The following is a 27,529-nucleotide window of genomic DNA, read 5'->3' on the forward strand; positions in this document are numbered from 1 at the left end:
GTGCTGAGTACCCACCATGTGCGAAGCACTTTACTGGAACTGATCACAGAGAATGGACGCCTGACCTCAGGGAGCCTCCAGTCTAGAAATGGGTAGATATTTACAAAGTGAATACACAAATAATGTGTGAGTCCTGCTTGGATGGTGCTAAGGACACAGAAGGGTACAGTACTAAAGCATAATGGGGGGGGGGTGAGAGATAGAATTAGTTCCAGGTGACCCAAGAAAATCTCCTTAAGTGATGTATAATCTGGGACAAAGGTGTGTAGGAATTAACGAGGCACATGGACTCACCGGTCCCCGCACTCAGCGTGCACAAGTTACTTTTTCCTGCGGAGCTACACATCTAAAACCCAAGTATGGCCGTGTCCCTATTGAAGGAGACTGCTGGGGCACAGCCCCATCTCCTGCCTGGTGAGGTCAAAGCTACTAAACCTGGAGGACAGGATCCCCACGAGCTGAGCCAGTCTTACCTCTCCAGCCTCCATCCCTACCTGTCCGAGCCTTATTTCTGATGACTGAGCAAATCAGAATTGTTTGTTGGCCTTTCACAGTATCTGAATTCTCACCTGTAGCTTTGTTTCTGCTGCCCTCCATGCCCGCAGTGACCTTTCTTAACTAGCTCGGGGTAAATTTGTACTCATACCTTGAGTCACTTCGGGAAGCTACCTCCTACCGGAAGTCTTCCCTGCCCTTCCTTCCTGCTGTTTCTGGTCCTTTCTTTGAAACATGCCAGGACACAGTGTCTGCCACTACATGTATTAGAGAACGTGTCTGTTTATACTGGCTATGTCCCATGGCATCGACTATGGGCCCCTTGAGCATTGATGGGGCTTTTTTTTTTTTTTTTAAATCTCTTAAAAGCCTTGATATCTAGTATAATGCTTGGTGCATAGTAGGTATCCAATAAATGTTGGGTAATTATTGGAAGAAAGGAAGGAAGGAGAGATGGAAGGGAGGGAGGGAAGGGAGGGACAGAGAGAGAGAGGGAGGAAAGAAAGTAAACAGGCTTAAAACAAGCCTAGTGAAGCCCACACATTCTTTGCCCTATGCAGAATTGTGTCTTCCAAAGTCACATTCTCTTAGACATGAGCTTTTTAAAAAGGGTCCGGGAAAAGAGAAGTTTGTCCTCCTCCAGGAGCCATGGGATAAAGGCGGAGGCCTTCCTTTACATCCAGCCTTTGTCATCAGCATGAGATGTCTGAGCGCTTGTCATGAACTTACAGCCTGTTTGGTTCTGCAGGAGCTCTCTGTGGGAAAAGAGCTACTGTGCCATGTCACCGGCGTGAGGAAACTGTCATCAAGGTGGGTCTGCAGATTCTGAGGTGAGAAGCCTTTTCCTTCTAATCCTGGCCCGAGAGGGTCTTATGGAGAAAGACGAGGGGTGACCTATACAAGTTGACCCCCCCCCGGGGTTTATGGCTCTTTGGGGGAGACTTAAGTGTGTATCAAGGGAAAGAGCCACAAGAGACAGCTTGAATTAGGGATGACCATGGTGTAGTGTCAAAAGCTGCCCTTCCAGGGACTTGGACATCCCAGGGCCAGGGGCTCCCTTGAGGAGAAGTTTCTGACTTGGGGCTGTGGGGCAGGGCTGCCCTTTTATGTCTAACAGGATCCAGCTGGTCAAAATGAAACTGGTTTCCCAGGTCTCGCTGCCAAGAAGCTCAGCATTGTGCTCTGTGTTCAAGGCCGAGGGCACAGCCAAGCCAGTCCTGGAGTCCTGTTTCCTCAGACCTCCTCTGACATTAAGTGGCATGTCTGTCGGAGTCCAGTCAGAAACAAGAAGCCTGTTCTAGGCACTTCAGCAGGAGGCTTTGGTGTAGAAACTTGTTTCTCTGGGTGCTGGAGGGCTGTAAGAGCACAAAGGAGCCCTGAGGTACCCTGAGGTATCCTGAGATGGAGACTGCAGGAAGAAGCCACTGGTCCTAGTGGGGAGCAAAAGGAAGAGGCCCATTCCTGCCTGTTCATTGTCTTGCTCTTGTAAGGTTCTGGAATGCCCTGGAGCCCCTATCTAGGTGGTTCTTCGTTGATTCCTGGCCTTGTTCTTCTTGGTTTTTCCTCCTGGTCTGTTGGGCTCTGTTCCTCTTATGGGGCCTCCCTACACTTTAATGCAGCCTGAGGGGTCTCCAGGTTGAGGCCATGAGGTCAGGCTCAGCTCCCAACCTCTCTTACCTGGAGTTCTGGCAAATCCGAGGGTCCCTGGAGGCCCCTGGAACTATCGATAAGAAGTTCGGCTCCCTTGGAAGCTCTGCCTTCCTCTTTGCTCCTCAACAGGGAGAGAGGGCTGGGAGAGGCAGAGGGCGACAAAGGGTGGATAAAGAGATTTCTTCTGGATTAGTCTTTAGCTGGGAGAGAACCACATTTGGCGGGTCATTTTCCAATGTTGGACTTAAAGAAGAGGAAAGAGGGGAAGGAGGCAAGGAGCAAAGGCTATTTTCAGGATTCAGCCTCCTTCCCCCATGAGTCGATGCTTAGGGATACCATCGAAAGCCAGCATGGCAGGAGGTACTGGTTTCTGAGCCAGGCCGAACACTCTAAAAGCATCCTTTCGTTAGTCCTCCTGACAGCCCTCTGAGGTAGGTACCCTGTTGTCCCCATTTTACAGATGAGGAGCTGAGGAGCAGAGGCCATATGTAACTCGCCCAAGGCCATACCATTACAAAGGGGCAGAAGTGAGAGGTGGGCTTAGGGCCTTCAAGGTACTGCTCGGGTCCATGTCCTCACCAGGCACGGCTCCTGGCAGCAGGATAGTCGGCCCCTTCTCTTGGAGCAACTGTGCCTTTCTGTCACCTACCAAAGCCACTTCGGGGTCCTCCCCAGGTTTTCCTTTTCTTGAGGCCTAATCTTGCCTTTTCTATGGTTTTCTTTAGAGGACTCACTGAATTCAGTTCTCTTATACCTTCTTCCCCTGAATATTGGTTCATTCTCCTGCATTCTATTCCTCTCTGTTGCCTCCAACCCTCCTTTGTGCCCGGTCTGTCTCCAGTCCGGGTTTCATTCCTCTGCCCTCTCATCCCTTGTCCCTCCCCTCTTTGATTGCCTCCCTTGTCTCTATTTCCAGCCTTCACTCAGGGCTCCTGAGTCTCCCTGTTCTCAGTCCTCCCAGCCCCTTCTCTGCCCCAGTCCCTGGGTCCTGTCCAAGATGGCAGAGCCCGCCCATCTGGCCCACCTCTCGCCTACCTTCACCCCCAGCATTCTCTTCTCTCTGCCTCCCCGTGCCTTTGGCCGCCCCCCTCTCCACACCATCTTTATTGCCTGCATGACTGCTCAGGTTCTTTATCCCATCTTCCCCTCAAAGGCATTCGCAGCTCGGCTGTTATTCTTGTATTAGCATTGAACCCATTAAAGCTAATTTGTTTGCCCTAATCTCCATTTATTTTTCCCTAGTTGATATTAGATTTCCCTTTCTATTGCTCCAGCATGATTTTCTCTTTGTCTTCCTAATGGTCTACCCCCCTCTCTCTTCCTCTATTAATCTGGTTGGCTTCCCTGTGTGTTTCAAGGCCTTTCTCCGCCTCCCCCAGCCCTTAGATTAACCCTGTCACCTCCTTCCCAGGAAGGGCCCCAGTGCGTGGATTTCCAGGGATGGAGCTGCTGTAAATGGCAAAAAACCTCCAAGCTTCCTGGGAAATGTCCTACTGGATGTGAGGCGCGGCCCTGTCCTGAAGCCAGTCTGGACACCTGGAGAGACCAGGGGCTGGTGAGCTGGAGGCGAGGGGGAGAACATGGGCTCTTCTGAGTCCTGGAGGGCCGGCAAGCGCAAGGGTTCCATGGCTAGGTTCCCCTCTGGGGCTGCCTCACAGACTTCTGGAGGCCTCTGCAAGCTTCCTCAGGTCTATAAATGATATCAGTAAGCCAAACAGTTGGATGGGCCACTTTCTTCCTGTGATTAAGCTTGGGCACCGTTTCCCTTCCTTCCTTCATTCTCCGACTCAAGATACACTGCCTCTTCTTCCTGAAGGGGCACAGCCTTGGAGTGGCTAATCTGCACCTCACACTCTGGCCTTCGTGTTCCCCAAAATAGAAGCCCCCCTGGGCCAGCTCTCAGAGACATTTACTATCCCCTCCCCTATTGTCCCGTCCCTAGCCCTCCACCTGAGGCTCATTATTAAGGCCTTTCTCAGGGTCCATGCTTTGCCTGCCCCCTAGCTGCCTAGCTCCTGGAAGGCATCCTACCTGGCCACATAAGCTTGCTTTGCAGGGGGACAGCCGTGCTCCTGCCCTGACTGCATGCTGGGATCACCTGGGACCTTTGGAACTTTCTACCTCCAGTCAGTTCAACCAGAGTTTCTTGGCAAGGTGTCCCTGAATCTGTATTTTTTAACAGTTCCTCTGCAATTGCCCAGAGTTTATATCCACTCAGTAGATGGTCAATAGATATTTATTGAAAGCATTAATTAATTGATTAAAAAACTTCTGGTCAGAGGCTTTGGTGGATATTTCCAGGGCTGGTTGGAGGTTTCCCAGAGGACATTCTTCTCGGCTCCTTCCCACTGAGCTCAGAGACCTCTAGACTCCCGACACCACACCCCATGGGGGACGTGAGGGGGGTGATGCGGCAGAAAAGGCTTGAGCCTCTATCTCTCAGAGGAGGGAGGTGTGCGAGGTGGCGGCAAGGCCAGCAGCCCCTGGCCACATACTTAGAATCCCAGAAGCCCCACAAATCACTGTGCTACACCTTCCAGCACCCTCCCTGGGGTCAGAGGCTTTGCAGATATTAATGCTGTTTTTTAAAATATGGGTCTATATTAAAGCAATTTTCAGTTCGTTAGATTTCAATTCCATGAGTACCCGCTCTATGTCTAATAATATTCCAGGCTGGGTGTGTGTGGGGAGATGGTTTCTGAGCAGAAGACACAGTTCTTGCCCTTGAGAAACTTACAAGTTAATAATCCCTGACACATTATAGAACCTTAAAATTTTAAAATCCATTCCCATGTGCTGTCTCCTTCAGTTCTTTCGATGAGCCTGTGGAATACTTATGGTGATGGGGGGGTGGGGTGTGTGTGTGTGTGTGTGTGTGTGTTGGGGAATGAGGGTGAGTCATCAGAATTTGCGTCCTGATGTCGTATGTTATGGAACGTTCTGCCAGGTTCTATAGCTGAAAGTTATAATGTTATAAATGTGGGTTTTGGGGACGTTGATTTAAAAGTCACCCAGAGATGGGGAGGGGAGAGAGTGGGGAGGTAGCTGGAAGGGCCCCTCGAGGGGAAGGGAGAACAAGGAGGGGGAGAGGGAAGGAAGAAGCAGTCTGCCGTCCCTGAGAGGACACAGGCACTAGGCATCCTGAAGAGACGTGAAATCATGTGATGAAGAGAAGAGGGAAATCTTGCCTCACCTAGAAGGCTGAACTCAATGACCTCTGCTCAGAGATTCTCTCTAATTGGGATTCTGTGCTTCTGGATCTTAACTGAGATAAGAGGTGACTGACTAGCTCAGCACGGAGGTGGCTGCAAAGGGTGAGCTTTGGCCTGAACTTGAAGGTGAGCTTTGGCCTGAACTTAGAAAGGTTTTGTGTCTATGTGTATGTGTGAGTGTGTGTCTGTGTGTCTGTGTGTATGTGTGTGTGGGTGGGGGGGGGCAGAACCCTCGGGGCTGGGGTGGGAGGGGAAGAAAGGAGGTCTGGCCTTTCTGAGGAGTGAAACAGGTAGGAACAAATGAAGAGGAACCGCTTTTTTGAGCCTGACGCACCGAGCCAAATCTGTGACAAAATGGCATGTCTGTGGTTTCCACACCTGACAATGGCTGGTTCCTCAGAACCCGGCACTGTGGCTGAGTGGATTACATACTCTAGAAGCCGCACTTGCTGCTGCATAAGGAACCACCAGCAAGGCACAGATGGGGATAGACTCAGCCCGCAGGTTATGGTTTCAGGGGTGGGAACGGGGGTGCTGAGACCCAGGTTCCACCCACTCTGTGACCTTGCCTTTTTGTGCCTCAGCATCTTCATCTGGTCTGAAAGGACCGATGATCTTTACTGTCCTCCCGGTCCAATCGCCACAACTCCAGGACTGCCCTCAGACCCTCGGGTGCAGAGAGAGCTCTGTGGGGGGACCTTGGGCAACTTTTCCACACAGGAGACCTACCAGGGGTGGCCCTGAGGCCATTTGTAGGAATGAAGGAAAGTGGCCCCCTGGGGCGCCATGTGACCTGCATGATGGCAGAGTGAGACACTGTGGCTAAGTGAGTATGGAGGGGGCCATGTGCTGTATCCTGTTCAGCGACCGAGTGGTGGGCCCTTCTAGAGTGTCCTTGACCAGGAAGGGGGAGGCAACCTGCCTAGTGTCACCAACTCACTTCATGACCTCACCAAGGCTCACATTTTCTCACATAATTTTCTCACATTTTCTGACCTAATCCCTGTTCATTCCACATTCCAGGAGACCCTTTGGGACCTGATGGCTAGCGCCATCTTAGCGGACACGGGAGGAAGAAAATTGTAGGGATTGGGCAGAATGTGTTTTGAACCAAGGCACACTCTAAAGAGATTTCTGCTCCCCTTACCAGCTTGTTTGCTTGTCATTCTTATTTACTTACACCATGAACCCAGACAGGAGGCTCTGTTCTGTGGGTTCTGGGCTTGGGAAGCAGATTCCTTTCCTGTGTGGGAACACTGGGGTGGGCAAACAAGAAAGGCTCTACAGAACCCAGATTGGCTTCTCCTCCTCTTCTGTCAGTCCCAACAGAGGTTTCTACACTTGGTGCCATTTGGACCTAAAGCAGCTAAAGGTCCATTCAGAGCTGGGTGGGGGACTGACCCAGACTAACCACCCACAACACTCAGATTGTTATGCATCCAATCATGTCCCCTCAAAACTCGGACATTGAGTCCCAACCCACAAGACCTCAGAATGTGACCTTATTTGGAAATAGGGTCTTCATAAATGATCAAGATGAAGTCATTAGGGTGGGCCCTAATCCAACGTGACTGCGTCCTTAAGAAAAGGGAAATGTGGACACAGAGGGATGACACAGGGAGAATGTGATGCAAAGATTGGAGTTATGTTGCCACAAGCCAAGGAACATCAAAGATGGCCAGCAAACCACCAGAAGTTGGAGGAGGGGCATGGGAAACAGATTTCCCCTAAGAGCCCTCAGAAAGAACCAATCCTGCCAACACCTTAATCTCAGACTTCCAGCCTCCAGAGCTGTGAGACAGTAACTTTCTGTTATTTCAGCCTCCTGTACCCCTGCCCAGTTCGTGGTGCTTTGGTAGGGCAGCCCCAGCAAGTTAATGCACAGATCCATGGGGTTCTAGCTCTGAACTGGATCCAGAAGACTTGGGAGGACCCTGGGGGCTACTCTTCTGGGATATTCGGCTGTCCCTCCAAGTACTTTTCAGTCTAAGGCAGTCTCAGTCAAGCAGAGAGCGCTTTCTAACATCTGACCCTCTCTACGTGCACCTGCTCTCTTGACATCGCTGTCATTCCCATCTTGGTCTCCATTCCTGATACTTCTAACACGTGGCAAATTCTTCTTTAATGCAAGAATGTCAACACACACAGCAGTATAGCAAAGCCTTGTGTAGGTGCCAATCACTCTTGCCCGGCCAGGCGGGGTTCCCCCCAAGTTAACCAGGAGTTCCAGGCTTCTCCTCCTTTCAAGAACTTTCTAAATTTTCCTAAAGGTTGGTTATGGACTCACTTAACATTTGCAGAGCCCTTTTAAAGTGCTGGCAGGTAAGTGATTCTTGCATTTAAATAAATTCAACAAATATCAATGGGACCTTGATTGTACCAGGGATGGGTTTTCATAATTCTATGAGAGGTGGGGCTGGCATGTCAAGCCCATTTTCTAGATGAAGACACCGACTAGGAAGGTTAACTGACTTATGCACAACCAGTTAAGAGAAGACTTGAGACTGCATGAGCGTGAGATCCACTCTCGCCCACAGCCAGAGGGGAAATCTCTGAGAGGCGGGGGTTCCATACAGAAAGAAAGGTTGTCTCCCCAGCAAGTGTGGCGTGCGAGTCTCCACGTGTGAGAGACCCCTGGCGGGGCTTTGATTGGCAGACCCTAGATCTGGGGTTCTCAAATGCTAATCCACAGCAGAATCACTGGGCACTTGTGATGGGGACAGGCTCCAGGGCCTTACAACTGTTCGCAGAGCCCTGGAAGCTTCTGAAGCTGGAACAAAGCCTACACTTGAGAAACACTTGTATAAAGCAAATTTCAAAGTGGTGATTTCATTTAGCAAATATTTATTAAGCATCTAGCCTATATCTACAATGTGCCAGATGAGTTTGGGGAATTCAGATCTTGGGAAGCACTGGTCCTCACAGATAGCCCTGAATCTGGCCACCCACCCTGCCCAGCTGATGCCCAGCAACCATGAGGAAGGACACTGTTGGGTCAGTCTTGCCCAGCCTGCCAGTGTTTGCTAATCCCAGTGGTCTCTGCTGCCCAAACTCAACACCCCACATCTGGGCTTAGGCCAGCAAGGTGCTTTAGGACTGAGGAGGGGTCCCTGAGACCCAGAGGTCTCAGGCCTCCTCAGTGGCCGCATCAGGTTTCCCAAAAAAGCTACAATTCCTGGTCTCCTCAGTCCCATAGCGCCCCCTTATTATAAAGAAAATCAGACAGTGATTATAGCAATATCGTGTGAAAGGGCCAAGTGGGCTTCACGTGGGGAAGACCTCACTCGAAAAGCTCAAATGGACAAGTTAAGTCAACTAGCAAAACAATAAAACGTGCTATTGGAGATTTATGTCAAAAATCCCATCATGGGCCTTTGTGGAGCCCTCATCTGGTATAGGATTCTATGTTCCAGTGCTGGGGAGGTAGAGAGAACGAAGAGTTCTCCCTCTTGCCTAGCTCAGCAGGATTCAGATGGGGAATCAGACGGGGACGGTCGCAAAAGCTGAGGGGAGCGGAAAGGGCCTGATTAGGGAAATGGAACATGGGCAGGACTCTGCCAAAAGAGTGGGAGTAGGGATGACGGCCCCGGCTGCTGCCATTGCATGGGCAAAGGTGCAGAGGTGGGGCTGTACACAGTGTGTTTTGGAAACAGAGACCAGTTGGCTGGAACACAGGTTTGCATATGGAAGTGGTGGGAAACAGCGTCAGGGAGGTGGGATAGAATGTTCTCGAACTGTACACCAGCGGTTTGCCCACAAATGCCTGTTAATGATTGGACTAAAAGGAAGTGCAAACGGGACTCTGAGATGATTTTGGAAAATCACCAGGCTAAGATTCTCTGGAACAGGGCTGGGAAAGGAGAGAAATCAGAACATTTGAATAATGTGAGTCATCTAGCCATCCCGGATTACTGCCAAGCTGTTCCCCTTAATAAAAATACCACAAAGCTCAAAGAGGATAAAATAGGTATGTGGCTCTAGCTAGAGAGCGAAAGGGAAGATGAAGATCAACAAGGGAAGTGCGAAGTCAAGCCAGGCGAGGATGGAAGTTTTCATGCACAGTGAGTGAAACACTCCCAAACGCGTACATTGAGTGCACTTGACCCAGCCTTCCTGATGGCAGGGTTGGTATTGAAGCCTTCGTCTGGCCTCTCTGGTCAAAGACCCCTGTCGTTTGTGGGAGTCCCAACCTGACGTTCCATTGCTGCACCCTTTGCCTGGAGCCGACTCTGGTCCTAGGACCCCACATTTCTGCTCCCATTGGTCCCTCCTCCAGACCCTGCTAGAATCCTGCCCCTCCATCAGGGTAGGGTCCCACCCCTGCCCCTCCCATCATAGCCCTGTCCCCCTCCCTCTCCCACCAGCTCTGCATTTTATGTCTGTCTGAAAGGAATCTTTCCTTTCTCTCTTCGCTTGTGGCTAAAAGTCCAACTTGTTTCCATTCTCTCTAGAATGTTAGCGTGTCTCCTGAGTTCTGCAATCTGAGTCTAGCTCCACACCTGTCATGCTGAGGGGTTCTGTAGATGTTTACTTATTAAACTGAATGTTAGAATACGAATGTCCTTTGAAACAATTTGGAGTTAGAGCTCAAGGCATGTGTGGCCCGGGGAGGTGTGATTGGGTGAGAGAGTGAGAGTGTGTCCTAGGACCCTAGAGTAACTAAGCATGGGTGAGGGTGGGGTGAAGTCGGGTATGTGGAGAGTCAGGCAGAGAGCAGAGGGACCCCAGATGCTTCTTGAGGAGCTGGAGTAAAACCTCAGGGGATCCAGGCACAGGGACCCGGTGGGGTACCCATTTAGGAGAGAAATAGGTCAGAAAGAGAGGAGACAGGTCCGTCTCAGGACCGTAGAGGGCTGGGAACAGAAGCACCACTGGGTTAGCGGACCCAGTGGTCTGTGCACCTGAGGAGAAAAAGAAATGATATTTCTGTGGCTGGTGTCATGGGCTAGATGCTGGTGTCCCCCCAAATTCATATGTTGAAGCCCTAATACCCAGTATGATGGTATATGGGGGGGGGGGCTTTGGGAGGTAATTAGGGTTAGATGAGGTCATGAGGATGAGCCCTCATGATGGGGACAGTGCTTATCATTTGAGCTTATAATAATGCTATTCTTATAAGAAGAGACACCAGTTCTCTCTCCTCAGGCACCTGCATCAAGGAAAGGCCACGTGAGGACACAATGTGTAGGCCCCGCCTACAAGCCAGGAAGGGCACCCTCACCAGACTTGACCATGCTGGTACTCTGATCTCAGACTCTGACTCCAGAACAGTGAGGAATAAATGTCTGTGGTTTAAGCCACTGGTCGTGTGCCATTGTGGTTTTTTTTTTTTTTTTTTTAAGATTTTATTTGAGAGAGAGAGTGAGCGCGTGTAGGATGGGGAAAGGGGAGGGGGACAAGCAGACTCCGCACTGAGTGCAGAGCCCACTGCAGGGCTCGATCCCATGACCCTGAGATCATGACCGAGCCAAAGTCAAGAGTCAGAGGCTTAATGAATGGAGCCCCCAGGCACCCCTGGCATTGTGTTTTAATAGCCTGAGCTGAATAAGACAGGTGGCTGGGACAGAGAGTGTGGGGGGGTGCAGGCTCTTTGGAGGAAAGCTCCAGGAGAGGTGTCTTGGCCCTGAGTCTGCTCCAGAGCAGCTGAGAGCGAGACAGGGGAGCAACCTGCACAAGTCGTGTGGGCGAGTGTCCTTACTTGGCCACGATCACTGGTTCCCTTACATGACCGACACACGCATGCTAGGTACCACTTGCCTGGAAAGCAGGGGGCTTTTTGAGAAGGGAAAGGTGAGAGAGGTGGAGGCTTGGGAACGGGGCTCCTTCCTGGATGGTGGCAAATGCAAATTCTCCATGGTACCTTCTGATGCAGGCCTGCGCAGCTCATCATTTCACAGAATGGGGGTGCTACGCCCGCCAGGCAGACATCAGGCAGCCCTAGCCTCACATCAACACTATTATGACACTCCTCAGGAAGGCCACACATGCTTCCACCAAGAAGGCGACTGAACAGCAAGCTCCACATAGCGAAAAGTATAACGTGCTGCTCAATTGATCCTAGATCCTAAGGAATATATGAGGTAGTGGCCATTAAATAGAAAAAAAATTACACCTTGAACTCGAAGGTGGTTTGTCCACAAATGCACTTTCTCCTGCCACTGTCGCTCAGTTTCATTATTATCAATGAGCACCTCTGCCTGTTCTGCAGGGACACGTGGTTTGAGAATCACTGATTTATGAAGGTGATACAAATATTTGTGGATCCAATGTACAAAGCATTCATGATGCCACCGCATTGTTGGTAATAATCGGTCCGTGCAGGCGCTGCAGAACCCTCGTGCCTCCATGAGATTGCGGGGCACACTCCCGTGGTCCCTGAACGTTTCTATAATCAGGGGCCTGTACGCTCACATAGCCGCAAGCTGAGGACAGAGGGGCTCGCAGGGAGAGCTGCCAGGGAATTCTGAGCAGGGATGATAGATCGGACAGGATATTCTCATGGTCTGAGTGGAGGAAGGAGCCCACTGGTGACAACCCTCAGCCACCTGCCTTCAGTGTTGCCATTCTCAGGGCACCAAGAGGCCAGATTCTAGAATAAACAGGTCCCGCTGCTGTTGCTGCCTGCTTGGTAACAGTGTCCTCTTCTGGGAAGAGCCAGTATGAACCCCAGAGACAGAGTATTGCTAGTGATTCTGACACTGGTCTCATGAGTGGCCCAAGTGAATGGCCGTCTTTTGGTCTCATTTGAAACCCAGGTCTCTGCAGGGCCCTCATGATTCCTCTGTCCTAGAACTTAAATGGGATCCCCGGGAAGGAAGGCATGGCTAGACACTGAAGGTCCTCTGCCCACACCTCAAACCATAGGCTGCAAGAAAGGGGAGGTCACACGCCAGGGACCTCATGCTTGCATTGATCCGAATTGACCCACAACACACAGCAGATTCCCCGGATACCTTGGGCCTCTCTTCGTCTACCGTGTCTGTTACTGGTGCTTCTCAGCAATGTGGACTAGATTGGGACTTCGCAATGGCACCTGGGTTTTCCTGGCTGGATCTCTGGGGGTCTCTGAGAGCAGGGGATTCTTTGGCCTTTTTTTTTTTTTTTTTAATCACCCACAGACCTAGGACAGTGTTCCGCACCATAAAGGCTTCTTCCTAGTGTTTACACTTCCTAGTGAGACAGGGTAAGCATTGTCCATATGTGTGTGAGCATTTGTCACCCACATGTATATGAGTGTGGGTGTAACTGGCTATGTGAACATGTGTATCATGTCCAGGGAACTAGGGCAGGACACCCTGCACCCAGGGTACAGAATTTAAGGAGGCCCTCACTCTCGGGGCCAGCCTTCCCCTTGCATGAGCCTGAGAGTGAGCGCGTCCTTAAATCTTGCCCTCCTGGTGCCTCGCCCTAGTCCTAACTCTGGCTGGCTGTACCAGTGAGTGCGTAGGTGTATGGTTCTGTACGTTTGTGTGTATGAGAGTGTGCGTGTTGTGGATATGTGTGTCTGTGTGTGTTGGTGCCTCTGCCTAGGCTTCAGCAGTCCCTGTCAGCAGATATGGGAGGCCTCCCTCCTCGGTTCCCCGGGTCAGTGTTCACTTAGAACAGGCCGCAGCCAGCACTCCCTGGACTTGAGCCTGCCCTCACTCTACCCCAGCACATTCTGAAGGCAGCCCGGTGTCCCTGACCTGGCCCTGGTTGTAAGCATGGAGCCTCTGCTGTGCCACTAGGCCTGTGAGGTCTGGACCCAACTCTGGGTCCAGGTAGATATTTGGTGTCACATAACCCTAGGGAGCTCCTGGGTGAGGCCCACAGCCTCAAAGGTGTTCAGGTAGCCCAGATCTAGAAGGGCAAGAGCCACAGATAGAAATATTCCTTCACACAGTGGACTGCAAAACATGCCATAAAAATAAAATGCTAGGGGGCCCTGGGGAGTTGGAGAGGAGGGAAGGCTTTAGGGGAAGGTTGTATCTGAGCTGGGCCGGTGGGGGATCGCTGGATGGGGGAAGCACCCGACTAAGCTCTCCCCAAGCCTGAGGTCATCTAGTCCTCACAGCCACGCTGAGGCAGGAGCCGTGTGTCTATTTTTCTGCAGGTGTAAGTGGTTGAATTTACAAGACCCCCGAAGCCAGCCCCTTTGGCACTCCCTTTTGTCCTCCAGCCAGGGGAAAGAGAGGCTCGCCTGGCCTCAACAAGGGCACTATCTACATGAAGTGGATTGGCAAATGCACACCAGATTGTCTGCAAACAATAGAAGGCTGTGCACAATTGCGTCCTTGCTGTGGTACGGACAGTGACTTACAGGGGGTGGGGGCAGAGAGCAGTGTGGGCAGCGGCACGATGCGCTCCTGGCCTCAGATCTCCCGGGGAGATGGATGCCTTCCAGCCAACAGGAGCCAGCCAGCCAAGGACGAAGCTGTGAGAAAACCATCAGGACAGCCACCGTGTCACTGCCAGCAGGATTCTCGAGAGCAGGTCTCACCTGCAGAAGGGTGAGCCCCGAGGTCTGGGCCCACCTGTCACAGTTAGGGGCAGCTGTCCAGACAGCTCTGTGGCCAGCAGGAGAGGGGAAGCTCGTGGGGCATGAGGATATTCCCGGTGTGGGGCACTGTCATGTCATCACAGAATATGGGGACCGGAAGGACCTGCTCCTTGTCACACTGTCAAGGAGATGGGGGGGGCGGTCCAGAAGGGAAATCCTATGAAGTCTGCACGTCCCTGAAGGTGGGGGGAGGAGGGACGTGCATCAGAGGTGTCTGGCTAGGGTTTGATTTAGCAGATGTGGGCAGATCTCCATGGCATTTGTACCTACAGATTGGCAACATCTTGCCATGAGCCGGCCAGTCACCCCACTCCGGGGTCCCTGGTGTAGACCCCCACGGAGCCGGCTGAACCCACACAGGCTCCAATGCTGTCTCTCTAGAACAAGTGCTCCAAGGACCAACTAGACTCACGAAGGCCAGATGAGCTTTACATGTTGTCAGCAACGACGCGGTTGGGCCAGGGTGACTGATGGAGATAAATGAATGACCTTTGGTGTTCCCACTACCCAGGTTGTTAGTTTTCAGTCCTTGACTCGCCACTGAATTGTATGGTCTGATTATTTCCCTCCTCATCAAGGGGTCTGTCCCCTTGACAGGGAATCACAAGACTCCAGTGGCCCTGAGAAAGTGCCTCTCACCCTTGTCACCGGGTCAGCAAGTACCACCTCGCTGGCATGGCGCCCTGCACATGGTGAGTGGCCCACCATGAAGGCTTGTTACATTGAAGTAAACAGCTGATTCTCAGGGTCCTATCTTGACTCCAGTACCTCTCTTGCCCATCCTAACACTCTCCCTCCTGTCCTCATTCCTCGCTCCCACTTCCCACCTCCTGAGTCACAGCCAGATGTCCAAGGACCATTTTGACAGAACGATCTCAGGGTTGAGGTAGAAGACCAAAACAGAGCTGGGGTCAGTGATTTGGGGCTCAGCTCATTCTAAATGTCACCCAGGATTTTTGGCCAAGACAAAGCTGGATTATTATTATGCAAAGTAGGAAAATGTAAGAAGGGGCAGGGTGGAGGGAGGGAGAGGGAGAGAGAGATTAGTGAATTTTTAAAAACATAACCATATGGTTTTGTGTCAATTAAGAACAAGTACCAAGACGTGTCTTACTACACGCCCAGCAGAGCTCTACACCCACTTCCACACACCTCTCCTCTAAGACACTACATTTTACCAAAGCCCTAGAATGTTCTGGATTCCAACATAAAGCCCATGGATAGCCCATTCTAGTGTCTCCCCTATGACTGGCTTTTCTGGTAAAATGAAATAAGGACTCACTTTGCAGAGTGTGCTGCCATAGCAGCTGATAGTGGCCACGGGGGTCCGAGCCAGCCCTTCCCAAGAGTGCTTTCACTTAATCCAACACTCCTAGGCAGTACGCCTGAATTTTAACTGGGACAAAGTTTGGATGCTGGGTTGTAAGTTACTCCTGCAGAGTTTCACAGGAAATGCTGAGACGATGTAATTTTCTCTAGGGCATCTGCCCTAGAGAATTTTTGAAGACTCTCCTCCTTGTGACCAGTGGATGGAGCAGGACAAAACAAACAAACAAACAAACAAAAAACGAAAAAACCCAAACTCTTGAGTAGCAGCTATGTGCCAGGCGGCGATACTGGTCGTACTTCCAGTACTTCTAGAAGCCCTGCAACATTTTCGTATTCTACACACACACACGAGGAAATTCAAGCCCAGAGAGACAACTGACTTGCCCTAGGTCACACAGGGAGAAAACAGCAAGGTCAGCACAGGCAGAGCCTCCAAGGCAAAGCCCCTCCTGCTGCCTGTGGGGGTGGGGAGGCTCCCATGGCCCTGGCTTCCCAGGGGCTGCAAAATCCCTCGCCTCCTGACACCTCCTGGCCCCGGAGTTTATTCTAGGAATAATAGTTCTGCTGTCCTCCTAGAGAGGCTGAGGGATAAAAAATGCAACGCACACAGAGGACCCTGGGTGTGCAAACATGCAGTTCACACGATGACAGCAGATTAAGCTGTTTCTTAGATGCGTCACCCAACCAGCTCCCCGACCTCTCTGCTGTGCTGGTCTGACAGCGACAATATGTCCCAGGGGACTAATTAGCACTAACTACTCAGGTCACTCCAAGGCCACTTAGGAGAACAAGTGCAAAAGAAAAACTGATGAGCATTGTGGCTAAAGACAGGAGAAGAAAGACCAGAGTTAAAAGAAGTGAGAGAAAAAGAAATATATAAAATATTTAGGGTTTTTTTTCCTCTCTCTCTCTCACCCAGTCTCTCCGCTTAAACTACAGAAGGGTTTTCATCCGAGAAATGCAGCCAGCTACTCTAACAGCAAAGAGAGCAAACATTACCAGCTAATGTTATAAGTTGGACCACGGAGGTGTCTCTGAAGGAGGAGACGATTTGGTTTTGAAGCCCTGAGTGAGAGGAACTCTGCGGAAGCAGCAGAAGGAATGAGCCTAAACTCAGGGAAATGAGACTGGGCACCGGCGATGGCCCCTGACATCGTGGATGGGTCTTCCCAGTAACTCGGAAACTTCCATCATCCCCACTAACTCATTAGTCTCTGAACTGGATGCACGTAGGTAGGCCAAGGGCAGTTTGGAGCTGCCAAGGGACTGAGTTCCTTGCTGGCTTATGACAAATCAAGGTACCAGAGAATAGCTGTCCCCCTTTTTTGATGCAGGTGGAAGCATGGCAGCCTTGGGGGCAAGCATTAAAAGAAAGTACCCTAACTCTGCCTTTCCCAGTGGCTGATCACCTCTTTCTTCCTCACAGTGACCTCCAGGAGGGACATTGTCATGGGTGCCACTTCTCCCATTATGCAGACGGGAAGACCAAGGACTGCACTGAAAAGGGGTCTATTCTAAGGAGTGGGAGTGTTAGGGACCCTGATGAGGAGAACGAGCTGACAGACAGAAGGCCCTGCCTGTTGCTGTCACGACTGCTGTCCCTAGAGGCCCTCACACCCTCTCTCATTGAGGGTTCTGGCCCGAATTCCCAGCAAGAGTTGCAGGCGTGAACCATCCAGTGGTACAGGGAGTTTGCATGAGCTGGACTTTGGGAAAGAGCGGGAGTGGAAGAAAGAGGGGTTGGAGTCACATCAGCCTCTCTTAGCATCCATTGCCTTCTCTTCTGCAAAAATGTCAGAAAGAGTAGCTGTCTGGTTAGAGTCCTGGGAATTAAATTAGAAGCTGATGTGCCGTCTCCCAAGGAAAACCATCCCAAGAAGAGCCCGCCGAGATACTAAGCCAGCTTTCATTTACTGAGGGCTCACTAAGTGCCAAGGTGTGCTGAGCTCTTTCTTAACTCTAAAAGTGGCATCGGGAAAGCCAGCGTAGTGTGGGGCTGGCCGTGCCAAGCCTTAGCAAGACTTGGCATCTTGTTTGGCATTCGGGACTAGGGAGGGATCCTGAGGAATGAGCACAGAAACAGAACCCACCCCTCCCTGGGGGACCTCCTTAACCTCCCTGCCCTTGACCTTCGACTGGCCTCAAGGAAGGAGATGCTGGTTTCTCCCCAGCCCCATTCCTGGGGAAGGAGCCCCAGTCAGGGCAAAGCCTAGACTCAGTGACATGAATTGTGGGTTTAAAATAGAAAACTTCCTGGGAAGATTTTTCTGGCCCATGACCCATGGAAGAGACATTTGCTCACCGTGTCCCCACCTGGCCGAGGGAGAGACCTAGAGGGGCTTTCAAAAAATCCAAACAGGATTGTCAACCTTAACTCTGGACTTAAGGAAATAGTTATGACCCTCAAAGGTCCACTTACAAGTGCGCTGACCACAGGTAAATGAGGAAGAGTGGATGCCTCTGCCCATCCACCCTACCCAGAGACTCCATCATGGAGTCACTGATCACTGACTGAATGAACTGGGATTGGCCTGGGATAGTAGAGCTTTCAGGAACCAAGAGACCCCTGGATGGCTCTTCGCTCTTCCTTCCCCCAAAGAAGCAGGTGCAGTCCCTGCACATACTTCCTAGGAAGAATGTCTTCTAGCTCTTTCTCCAAAAGAACTCGGACTATAAAGTGTTCCATTCTGAACCCAGAAAAGAATCACTCCCCCAAGAACTCTGAGTATGGGGGTGCATTCTCCTCTTTTTATATGATGTTTTATATCCCCGTGTCCTATCTCCAAAGGGAGCGGGGGCTTGTGGGGGCCAGTGATTCAGCCGGTCCCCAAGTTTCAACTAAAACAAAAGCCAATTGGATAGGGGTGCATTCTCCTGTCCTCTCCTTTTAAAGCCATCTTTTTTTTTTTCTTAAACTAAATTGTTTCTTTTATCTTTTGGCTCCTTGTGTCCTCAGAACCCCAGAGCTCAAAGCTTTCTGAGCGCAACTGAGAGCTCGGCCCCTCTTGGACTGATAAATAGAGCAGCTTTAAAATGCTTAGAACTGAAGACAGACCAACTGTGGCGAGAGAAAGTAAACACATCCATGCACCAGTCAACCCTAGCAAGCTCCTCGCTGAGATTACAAACTGCAGTTCCTGCCTGAGCTGGCGAGGATGCTACAGCGGGCTGGCTGCGGAGGGTGGGGTGGGGAGGGGGGGAGGTGGGGGTGGGCAGAGCCACAAAGCAGGCTTCTCTGCCTCAGTTAGTCGTGCCCCAGAGGAGACAGGTCACCTGGGAGTCTGCTCAGTACCAGGCTTGGATGTTTCTGAGCATAACAGACCCTGCCAATGGGTTTCCCATTGGTTTCATACTTGGAAATGTCCCAAGAGAAGAGGGGACCAGCTTCATTCTGATTTAAAAGGACTCCTCTCCCTCAACCCGCATTCTTTATGGGCAGGTGAAATTCACCGGTGAGAAAACTGGGATTTTTCACAAAACACAATATGATCACTCCATAATTTGATAGGAATATTTGAGGCACTTTTCCTATGAAAAATAAATACTTTAAATATCCCCTCCCCGAAACACACACACAAATTGTTTTTTATGAGAACCAATTAATAAATGCTAATTCATTCAGGCATATCTCTACTAAATTACTGTTTCATTTAATTGCAGGGGAATTTTCCATTACTAAACTCTCCCTTGCTGATTTTTTTTTGCATTATTTATATATTTTTTCAGTTTCACTAATAGTGAGATTGGTATGTGATATTATCTGCTGTTTGTACGTCTTAAATTTCTTTTTTCATTTAGAATGTTTCCTCATTCTTGCAGTTCCACGTAATCTGGGAGAAACATCATTAAAAGCAGACAAGATTTTATACATAAATGAGAAAGGCACTGGCTGAAATTAACCTGGCAAGAGCGCATCTTGTCTGATCGTGCTTCTCTCATTTCAGGCACGCATGAGTGTGTGCAAGTATGTGTCTCCACTCTGGGTTTGTGTGCAAACGTTTTCCTGTCAGTGAGTTGCAAGTCTATCTGTGGAAAGATTGTGGGTGTACAGCTAGGAATGAAGATCCCAGGGGCTTTAATAATAAAAATAAACAGCACTCAAATCTCTTTACAAGTCCCCAGAGCACAATGCGTATTTTCTTGCTTCCTTTTTAGGGACACCACCAAATCAAGACCTTGATATCTAGACACCCAAGAGCCAGACCAGCTGGCTCCTGAAAATCCTGCCTCTTGTCATGCATAGAAAAGTGGGGAAGTTGCCTGTGGTGTTTAGGGGTTGCTTAGGGCTGTGGTAGAGATCTGTGTTCAAAAGGATGTGTTTTGAAGTAGAATTCCCATTTTAATATATTGAATGACAAAGGTCCTGTGCACCTGGCTACCTTTGCTTCTGCGATAAGTTCTTTCATTTTGATTCTCTCCAGCCACCTTCTCCCTCTCTCTCTCCCCTCCCCCTCCCCCATTGCCTCCTTTCAGGGTCTTTCTTTTGCTCTTTATTCTGTCCCTTCTTTCTCTTTCACAGTAACATATTCTGGAGGGTGTGAATGATTAAACTGTTTACTCCAAGGTTTAAGTATGAAAAGGCATGTCACCGAAGTAAAGTTTCACCTTCATACCCAACTCTATCAATAATTACAGAACAGGGATGATGATTAGTAAGTCTTTCTTACAATTAGCTCTTATGAAAATGATGCCATTTATTCTGAGCATATGGAGTTCTATCGATTTTACTTTTCCAAAAATTAATTACAAATTGTAGTAACCTCCAAAATGAAGTCAGCATATGAAGGGGTTGTGAGTAGATCCATCGAAAATATATACCCAATAAACAGGTACCCCCTTAAATTAGAGATTTGAAACCATAAATAGAAAGTTTTGATATATTATCGTATTAGCAGATGATCTCCTTTCAATAAAAATATAGCAATAATTAAAATTTCATGAGACTGATTTTTTGTTTTGTTTTTTTTTTTCTCCATTTCCTTTGTCCTCTTGAGCAAAATTAGGCAGAGTCTTTTTGGGTAGAGACTGATGAAATTAATTAACTTTCCTTCCACACCAAAAAAGTCCCAAATAAATGCTTCCAGTGGACATCAAAAAAGTGTCAATTAGAAATAATTACTTCTTATCAATCAGTGGGGCAATTAAAGTGACAAAGCTTGAAAAGATACTTATCTTAAAACTAATTCACAAGGTAGCTAAATTATCTCCTAATTAACTTGCATTGAGGAGGGTGGGAGGATGGACCCTCTTGAAACAAAGATGAATTGAGGAGCCCCGATACCTCTTTATGTTCCTTGAGACTGTTTCCCATCCAGAGACCTTGTTTTCAACCCAGGCAAGAAAACTGGGAAGAAAATAGATCTCTCCCAAATGCATTTGGTCCCCTTTCCTCCTTTCATAGACCAAGAGGAGGGAACAGGGCTTTGCATCTCAGATTTAGGAAGTTAGAGGCATGTTCCTTCTCCATCTTAAGTCTCATTTGACCCCTTGAATAATCTATTTTCAGTAGCTGGGGAAGAAGGTTGCCGGCAAGTTCTGGCACATAACTTTTAATGACAACCTGCTTGCTTTTACTAAACTCTCTCCCTTGCTGATACAGAATTATTTTCATTTTAATATTTATGTGGCATTTATCTTTAAACATTAAAAAAAGTGGTCTTGTGCTTTAAAGGATCTTTGTTCCCCGATGCTACAAAATTCCCAGCAGATTTTACAGAATGTTCAGCACATTGCTGACCAGCACAATCAAAATAATTCCCCGTGTGCTCTCCGCAGCCCTTCAGAATAAAGCTTGTAGGGAAAAATATATGTATAAGACCTTTCTTCAAAGCAAGATCAAACGACAGTGAGAGTGAACCAGACCAGGGTGAGCTGCTTCGGCTGGTCCGGTGGGCAGGGCCGCGCAGGAAACTTTTCTCGGGCTTCTTGGGTTTTTGGAAACGGTGGCTGCGCTCGGCGGCCTCGGTCCCGCGAAAAGCCCCGTGACCGCCTAGCCTGCGCACCCCGGGATTCTGCTCCAGAGGAAACTTACATGGAAGCTCTCCTGGCAAAAGAAAACTCAAGAATGGAAGGGCCTGGGGAAAAGAGGGAAGCGGCTAAAACCTGATAGAAATGGGCTTATAAAAACGGGAGTCAGTTTATGAGTTTATCTTTAAATATAGGCAACGGTGTTAAGAAAACTGATTAGATAGAGGGAGGTCTCTGGCTCAAGTTTTCGTTAAGAGAATTTAGAAAAGAAATGGGATAGCCTTGAAATGTTTGAGCTGTGTTTTACAGTTTTCTTCTGTTTTATTAGCATTAAATTAAACGAAAGGAGAAAGGCTCATTTTCCCTTCTTGCAGTTTTATTTCTTTATTTGTTGTAGGGGAAGGTTTAGAAGTAGACCCTCTGCCTTCCTTAAACGGAAAAATACCTCTGTCCTGGCCCTGCAGGGAGTGGACGGCTCTCTCCCCAAACCCAAGGACAATTTGCGTCTGAGCCAGTGGGGAATGACCTCTCATCTTCTGGGCCAGTTGCTGATTAAAAATAAAGTAAAAATAAATGGTGTCCCCCCCCCTTTCTTCTTTTATCCCCATTTATTCTGAGTGCTTCTAGAATGAAAATAGGTAGCGAAAACAAAATCAAGCCAACCCAAGAGATCGTGACCTCGTCTTATTTCTAGCAGAACAGAGGGAAAGGGGTCTGGTGCAGCACGGTAAATTCGAGGTCCCAGGACACCCAATCCTACCATCGCCTGAAAGGTCAGGGGAAGGTCGGGCTGCGGGCTGGGGGAGATGGAATAGGGAACCCAGAGGAATTGGCCGGAAGCAGGGGCACTAAGCTCGTCCTCGGAGACCATTCCGATCCCGAGGCAGGGACGACGTCCGGTATTGTACCCCTGTTTGGCTACTGACCGAGGGGCGAAAACCTGGTCCCGGCCTCAGAAAGTGGTCAAGGAGCGTGCGCGGCGCCGGAGTGCGGCGGGTAAGGGGAGCCAGGGAGATCCGCTCAATTCCCTGGCTCTCCGACCCCGCGGCTCCCGGGAAGGGCCGCGAGGTCTCTACTCCGCGCGCCCGAAAGCGGCCCCGCGCCCGCAGAGGCGGCCGGGACGGCTCGGGCCACGCTCTTCTAGGGGCACGGAGGTGGCGAGGCAGAGTACTGCTGACTCCATCTCCCACCTTAGAGCAAGCCAGAATGAGCAACCTTCCGGAGCCTCGCGGGGTTCCCCGCACCCCTCGTTGTGGAGCCTCGGCCCCCGGACCCGAGGCTGCGCGGCGAAGCTCGGACTCGTGGCGCTCTCGGCTAAATAGAGATCTCAGCCTCGCGCCTTGCCCGATGCGACCCTGCTTATTATAACAAATGTCCCGTTTGCCGAGCGGGACTTCATATTCGCCGAGAATTCATCTGAAATATTGATTTCCTCTCACTTCGCCGGCCCAAATCGATAGCATTGCGCCCTGGCCCCATAAATCGCTTTCTCCGCGGACCGCCCGGCTCCATCCATCACATGGGGCCGGGCAGTGTCTCTGCCCGCTGTCCACACTTGCTGCGCGCCGGGGCGGCCGTGCCCACCGCGCCCACCGTGCCCACCGCGCCCACCGCGCCCGCCGGCCCAGACCCTGGGGCTCTGTCTCCGTAACACCTCCCCACCCCCCTCCCCGCCCCCAACAAACCTGGCCTGGGCCAGGAGGCGGGGAAGAGCAGGCGCCACGGCCAGGGAGGGACCCCGAGCGCTTTGGGAGGCTCGGGGCCGGGTCACCGCTGGGGAGGGGGTTTTGGCTCCGCGGGCAGCCCGGTGCTCGCAGGCCGAACGCCCCGCGCGCCTCTCTCCGCCTGCCCCAGGCACGGCAAGGAGGAGTCCGAGAGCAGCTGAGGGCACTCAGAGGCCCCCCAGGCCCCGGACCACGGGCTTCTTTCCCGCCCGCTTGAGGGGTGCGCGGGGCTCACCTCCCACCAGGGCAGCCAGGAGCAAGAGCTGCGCGCACCCGCGCTCGAGGGCTTAGAGGTCGGGGGCGGCCCAGGGCCTGAGAGACGCAGGATGTCCTCCCCCATGGGACATGCAAGACGGGGGTGCGGCGCGAGGAACACCCCTCTGACCCGCACGGAGAGCTCCTCACCGCTCCGTGTGGACCGCAGAAACCAAGGCCTGGGGAGGGCGGCTCGCCGGGCCGAGATGGGGACCTCGGGGCCTGAGAACGGCGAGACGGCCGAAGCGGAAAGCTAGGCCAGCGGCGCCCCCGGCTGCGTCCCGGCGCAGGTGGGTCCCACGAGCCCGGAGCGTAAGCTCCCCAGCCCCACCGACCCGAGCGCACGCACGGACGCACGGCGACGCGGGGGCTCTGGGGTCCCGGCAGCGCCGCGTCCTTACCGGATCTGATGGAGTTGTGAGGCATCGCCGGGGAGTCACTCGCAGCCCGCCGAGGGCTCAGGGCTTCCTCACGCAGGTCCCCGCCGCGCCCGCCGCCACGCCACTGCCCTGCACAGACCCAGGGGAAGGGGCATGAGATTCGATGTCCCTGTCTTATGCCTTCTCCCTGGGCCCTATCCCTCAGGCTCTCATCACGTGGCTGGAGTCAGAGGATTTTTTAGGCGAAGGGTGGCCCACCTCGGCCTGGCTAACACACGTTTGCCGGGAGGATCAGGGATTGGGGGTCCTCTGAGGGAGCCCCAAACTCCAGCCCGGGGCCCTCTTCCTCTGTTGCCCCAGCCTTATCCAGTTTAACTTAGGAGGGGGAAACGCTGCCAGGCTCCCTGGGCCCCTCTCCCTTCTCGAATCACCGCTGTCCCCCAGTCACCTTTCAGCCAACCCCTGGGCAGCATACCTGGCCAGCCGGCCGCCGCAGGCCCTCACTGCCCGGGTCAGCCCGTGAGGGTGCCCTGGGCCCTGCGTCTCTCCTCGTTCTGAAGTTTGTTCCCATCCACCCGGCATCGCCTACCGGTTTTATCCCGCCAGGGCCCTGAGAGATGGGTCTGAAGAGACTCGCAGGCCGCGGATTGGCTGGCTGGGTGCAGGGGGGTGCGGGAAGGGGAGGATTTTGCAAGGGGGACATGGCTGAGTGGACTCAGGAGTTAGAAACATTCGCTGGAGCTTCTGTTTCCAGCGGAGAGAGGAGAGGGAGGCAGCTGAGCCTACCTCATCAGGCCTGGATATATTGGAGGAGTGGGAGATGGAGGCCTCAGAGCCTGAGGATGAGGGTTTCTGGGTCCTCCTGGGGTCACTGACTACCAGAAGTGAGAGACACAGTTTCTCTGTGACACCTTGCATCCCTTCTCTCACCTCCCCCCCCAACCCTGGGGAAGCTGTCTTTTCTTCTAGAGGAGGGAACTTTTGTTTTTAAGCCTGTTTCTTAAGGTAGAAGCCTGCAAATAGGGCTGGAGACAGGAAGGCAGGAAGGTCCGACCTTCTCACCACTGGTGTGGACTTCTTCCAAGGCAGAACCCTGAATAGCCCCAGAACCCATTGCATCCATCTCACTCAGACAAGAGCCACAAACTCACATTATTAGATTAATGAAAATGGTCCCATAACCTCATCAACAGGGCTTCTCCTCCTCCCAAACACACGCAGTCACCAACCCGCCCTCATTCTTGCCCTTTGTGGGTTTTGAACTTGGAAGAACAGCTCAGACGGCGGGCAGTAAGGGTCTAGATCTCACTTTAGCACGGAAGGGTGTCAGATGGGGACAGGACTGAGCTGACCTCTGGCCTAGTCTGGGGGAATCAGCAGCCTTGGGAGTTGGGGGTCCTAGGTGGGGAGAAGATGGGGTGTCTTGGGTAGGAATGAGCTGCCTTCTCTTTGATCATAGATTTTTCTCTTCTGTCCAGGAGGCTGGGTCCAGGGAAGATTGTGCGTGCGAACAAATATGTTGGAGCACCTTGCAGGCTGGAGGCAAGGGGTGGGGGGTGGGGGGGTGGGGCAGGGCTTGGATGCTCCCCAGTCTCAGACCAGATGGCCAAGCTCAGGAGCACAACTCCTTGGCCTGAAGGGACTGCTGCGGGATACAGAGGCCAGAGATAGCAGAGTGAGAGGGGAGTGAAGGGGCAAAGGGAATGGCTTATTCAGGAGGATGTGCATGTGTGTACACGTGTGTGTGCCTGTGTGTGTAAAAACACACAGTTTTTCTTAATGAAAAAACAAAGTTTTGGGGCACTTGGGTGGCTCAGTCATTAAGCATCTGCCTTTAGCTCACGTCATGGTCCCGGGATCCTAGGATCAAGCCCCACGTCAGGCTCCCTGCTCAGCGGGGAGCCTGCTTCTCCCTCTCCCACTCTGCCTGCTTGTATTCCCTCTCCCTCTGTCAAATAAATAAATAAAATATTTTTTAAAAAGAAGTTTTATCTTTCAGGTTAATCCACTTCTTCCTCTCTCCCAGGCTTTCTTGATTTCATAGAAATTAATCATTTTGTGAAAAGAAAGAGCAGAGAATATGCGTGTCCCCAAGTGGATCTTCCACATTTGTAACAATGGCCCTAAACAAAAACAATAGGGACCTTACTGTGTGAAAAGTTTCCCCAAAATTGTTATTTAAAATTGCTCTGTGGTTTTCAAATGTCCAGATCCTGTACTTCTCTGGTAAGACCACTGGAGAGGGAAGATCAAAGGGTGTTGGGATGGAAGTGGACCTCAGTGCAGGTCTGATGGATACCGCCATGGGCCAGCTGATCACTCTGGTGCCCACCCTGCTTCTGTTGGGGAGCTTTGGGGCAGTAGACATGAAGGCTGACTGTCCACTCAGGCTCGCTTCCACCAAGGAGGCAGTGCCCATGTGAGCCCGCCAAGCTCTGACCCAAACAGTTCTGCAAACCTCAAGTTCTTCCCAAGCCAAGGGACTGATAGGTACCAATCACCATGGAAACTCAGGCATCCATTCTTCCTTTTCTCCCACTCGACAAAATAAATCCACTCCCGCTCCCTTTTCTGGCAAACTATTCTCAAAGGACAAAAACAGCCACTTGTCAAAATATTCCTGTCTCATTTGTGAGCTCATTAAAAAAAAATCATTTAAATATGAAAACGAAAGGTGCAAAAAGCCCATTCACATGTCATGAGAGCACCCCTTTCCTGGACTACAGATGATAGCAGACGGCCAGGAGGAGACCTAGCAGAGTTCTAGAGCTAGCGAACAGTAAGAATATAGTAAGCCCTACTGAGGAGATAAACCCAGGCCTCGTGGTACTTTTTAATTACAGTCAGAAATCGGGCATGGGTAACTTACTGCTTCCTATTTTCCCACTACCAACGTCTGGAAAATGGAATTTTTAGAATTTTATTTTTAAAGATTTTTATTTAATTTTTTGACAGAGAGAGAGAGAGAGAGAAAGAGAGCACAAGCAGGGGGAGTGGCAGGCAGAGGGAGAGGGAGAAGCCATCTCCCTACTGAGCAAAGGAGACTGACTTGGGGCTGGATCCCAGCACCCAGGAATTATGACCTGGGCCAAAGGCAGATGAAAATAATTATTAATCAGGACTCCAACTCAGTCTCTTTGACATCACTCTCCGTCTCTGCAAAATGAGAGTTTGAAATACATATATTTCAATATTTAAGCTAAATACATTAAAATATATTTATATTATGTCTATTTAAATAAAAAATACGTGTTTGAAAAACTCATATCCATGAACATTTTAGTTACACATAAAAATCTTAAGCCTTCTTCTGATGTTACTTAATATTTCAAGATAATCTAGCATCACGAATGAGAGACTCCTGGATCAATGGGACATTTAGAACATACTTTTTAAAACCAACACCTCCTTCTCCAGCTTTTCTTAGATTTGGGGCCTATAAGGTTTTCATGCTGAGATGATCAACTGGAAACCTGTGGTTGAAACCCAGTTACAACTTTTTTGAACTCAGTGTTTTTCCAAGAAAATGTGATTAATTGCCGATATGAAATTAGAGAAGAAAGAGTAGCTCTGGCTTGCCTTTAAAAATTGGACAGATCTGGCCACAGATCTGAGTGTTTCTTTGTGGAAATGAATGTTCTTTCACGTTTAACATTCAAAGAGTCTGAAATACATGTCAGGTGTAGTTGCCTAAGTCCCAGGAGTATTCTGTGAATTTTTTTTTTTTTTTATTCTAAGTTGACCCGCTGAGCCTTCAAAACATGGTCTTTTTTCCCCCCAGGATTCAGCGGACATTGGCAGAGCCGGTGGTTGGGTTTGCCTAAGATGAGACAGAAAGCATTCCCTAGATGTGGGATTTTCGGTGCTAAAACCAAGCTGCCCTAGGCATACCAGGAGGAGTTGGCCCTCATAGCTGACAGCATTAGGAAGGATGGTGGTTTGGGGTTTCTATAAGCAGCTCAGAGTTTACACGGGCTC

At 50.6% G+C, this 27,529-nt stretch overlaps 1 protein-coding gene across 11 annotated transcripts in view; it reads right to left on the minus strand.

Moving 5' to 3' along the window:
• PAX8 (paired box 8) overlaps positions 1-24,123 on the minus strand; it is a 56,927-nt gene extending 32,804 nt beyond the window's left edge. For 8 of the 11 annotated variants that reach the window (XM_047744638.1, XM_047744634.1, XM_047744630.1 and 5 more), the window contains exons 1-3: positions 24,027-24,123; positions 23,573-23,680; positions 3,640-3,705 (exon numbers count right to left, since the gene is read on the minus strand). In XM_047744638.1, coding sequence (XP_047600594.1) covers positions 3,640-3,705; positions 23,573-23,597 — 91 coding nt within the window. In that variant the 5' untranslated portion in view covers positions 23,598-23,680; positions 24,027-24,123. Of the gene's footprint in view, positions 1-3,639; positions 3,773-23,572; positions 23,681-24,026 lie in introns of those variants that run through there. The other 3 variants (XM_047744632.1, XM_047744631.1, XM_047744627.1) reach the window with 2 other exon arrangements.
• Between the last annotated feature and the right edge of the window lie 3,406 nt (positions 24,124-27,529).

The sequence above is a fragment of the Lutra lutra genome, chromosome 9 (assembly GCF_902655055.1).
Source record: "Lutra lutra chromosome 9, mLutLut1.2, whole genome shotgun sequence".
In the NCBI taxonomy this organism is placed as follows: Eukaryota; Metazoa; Chordata; class Mammalia; order Carnivora; family Mustelidae; genus Lutra; species Lutra lutra.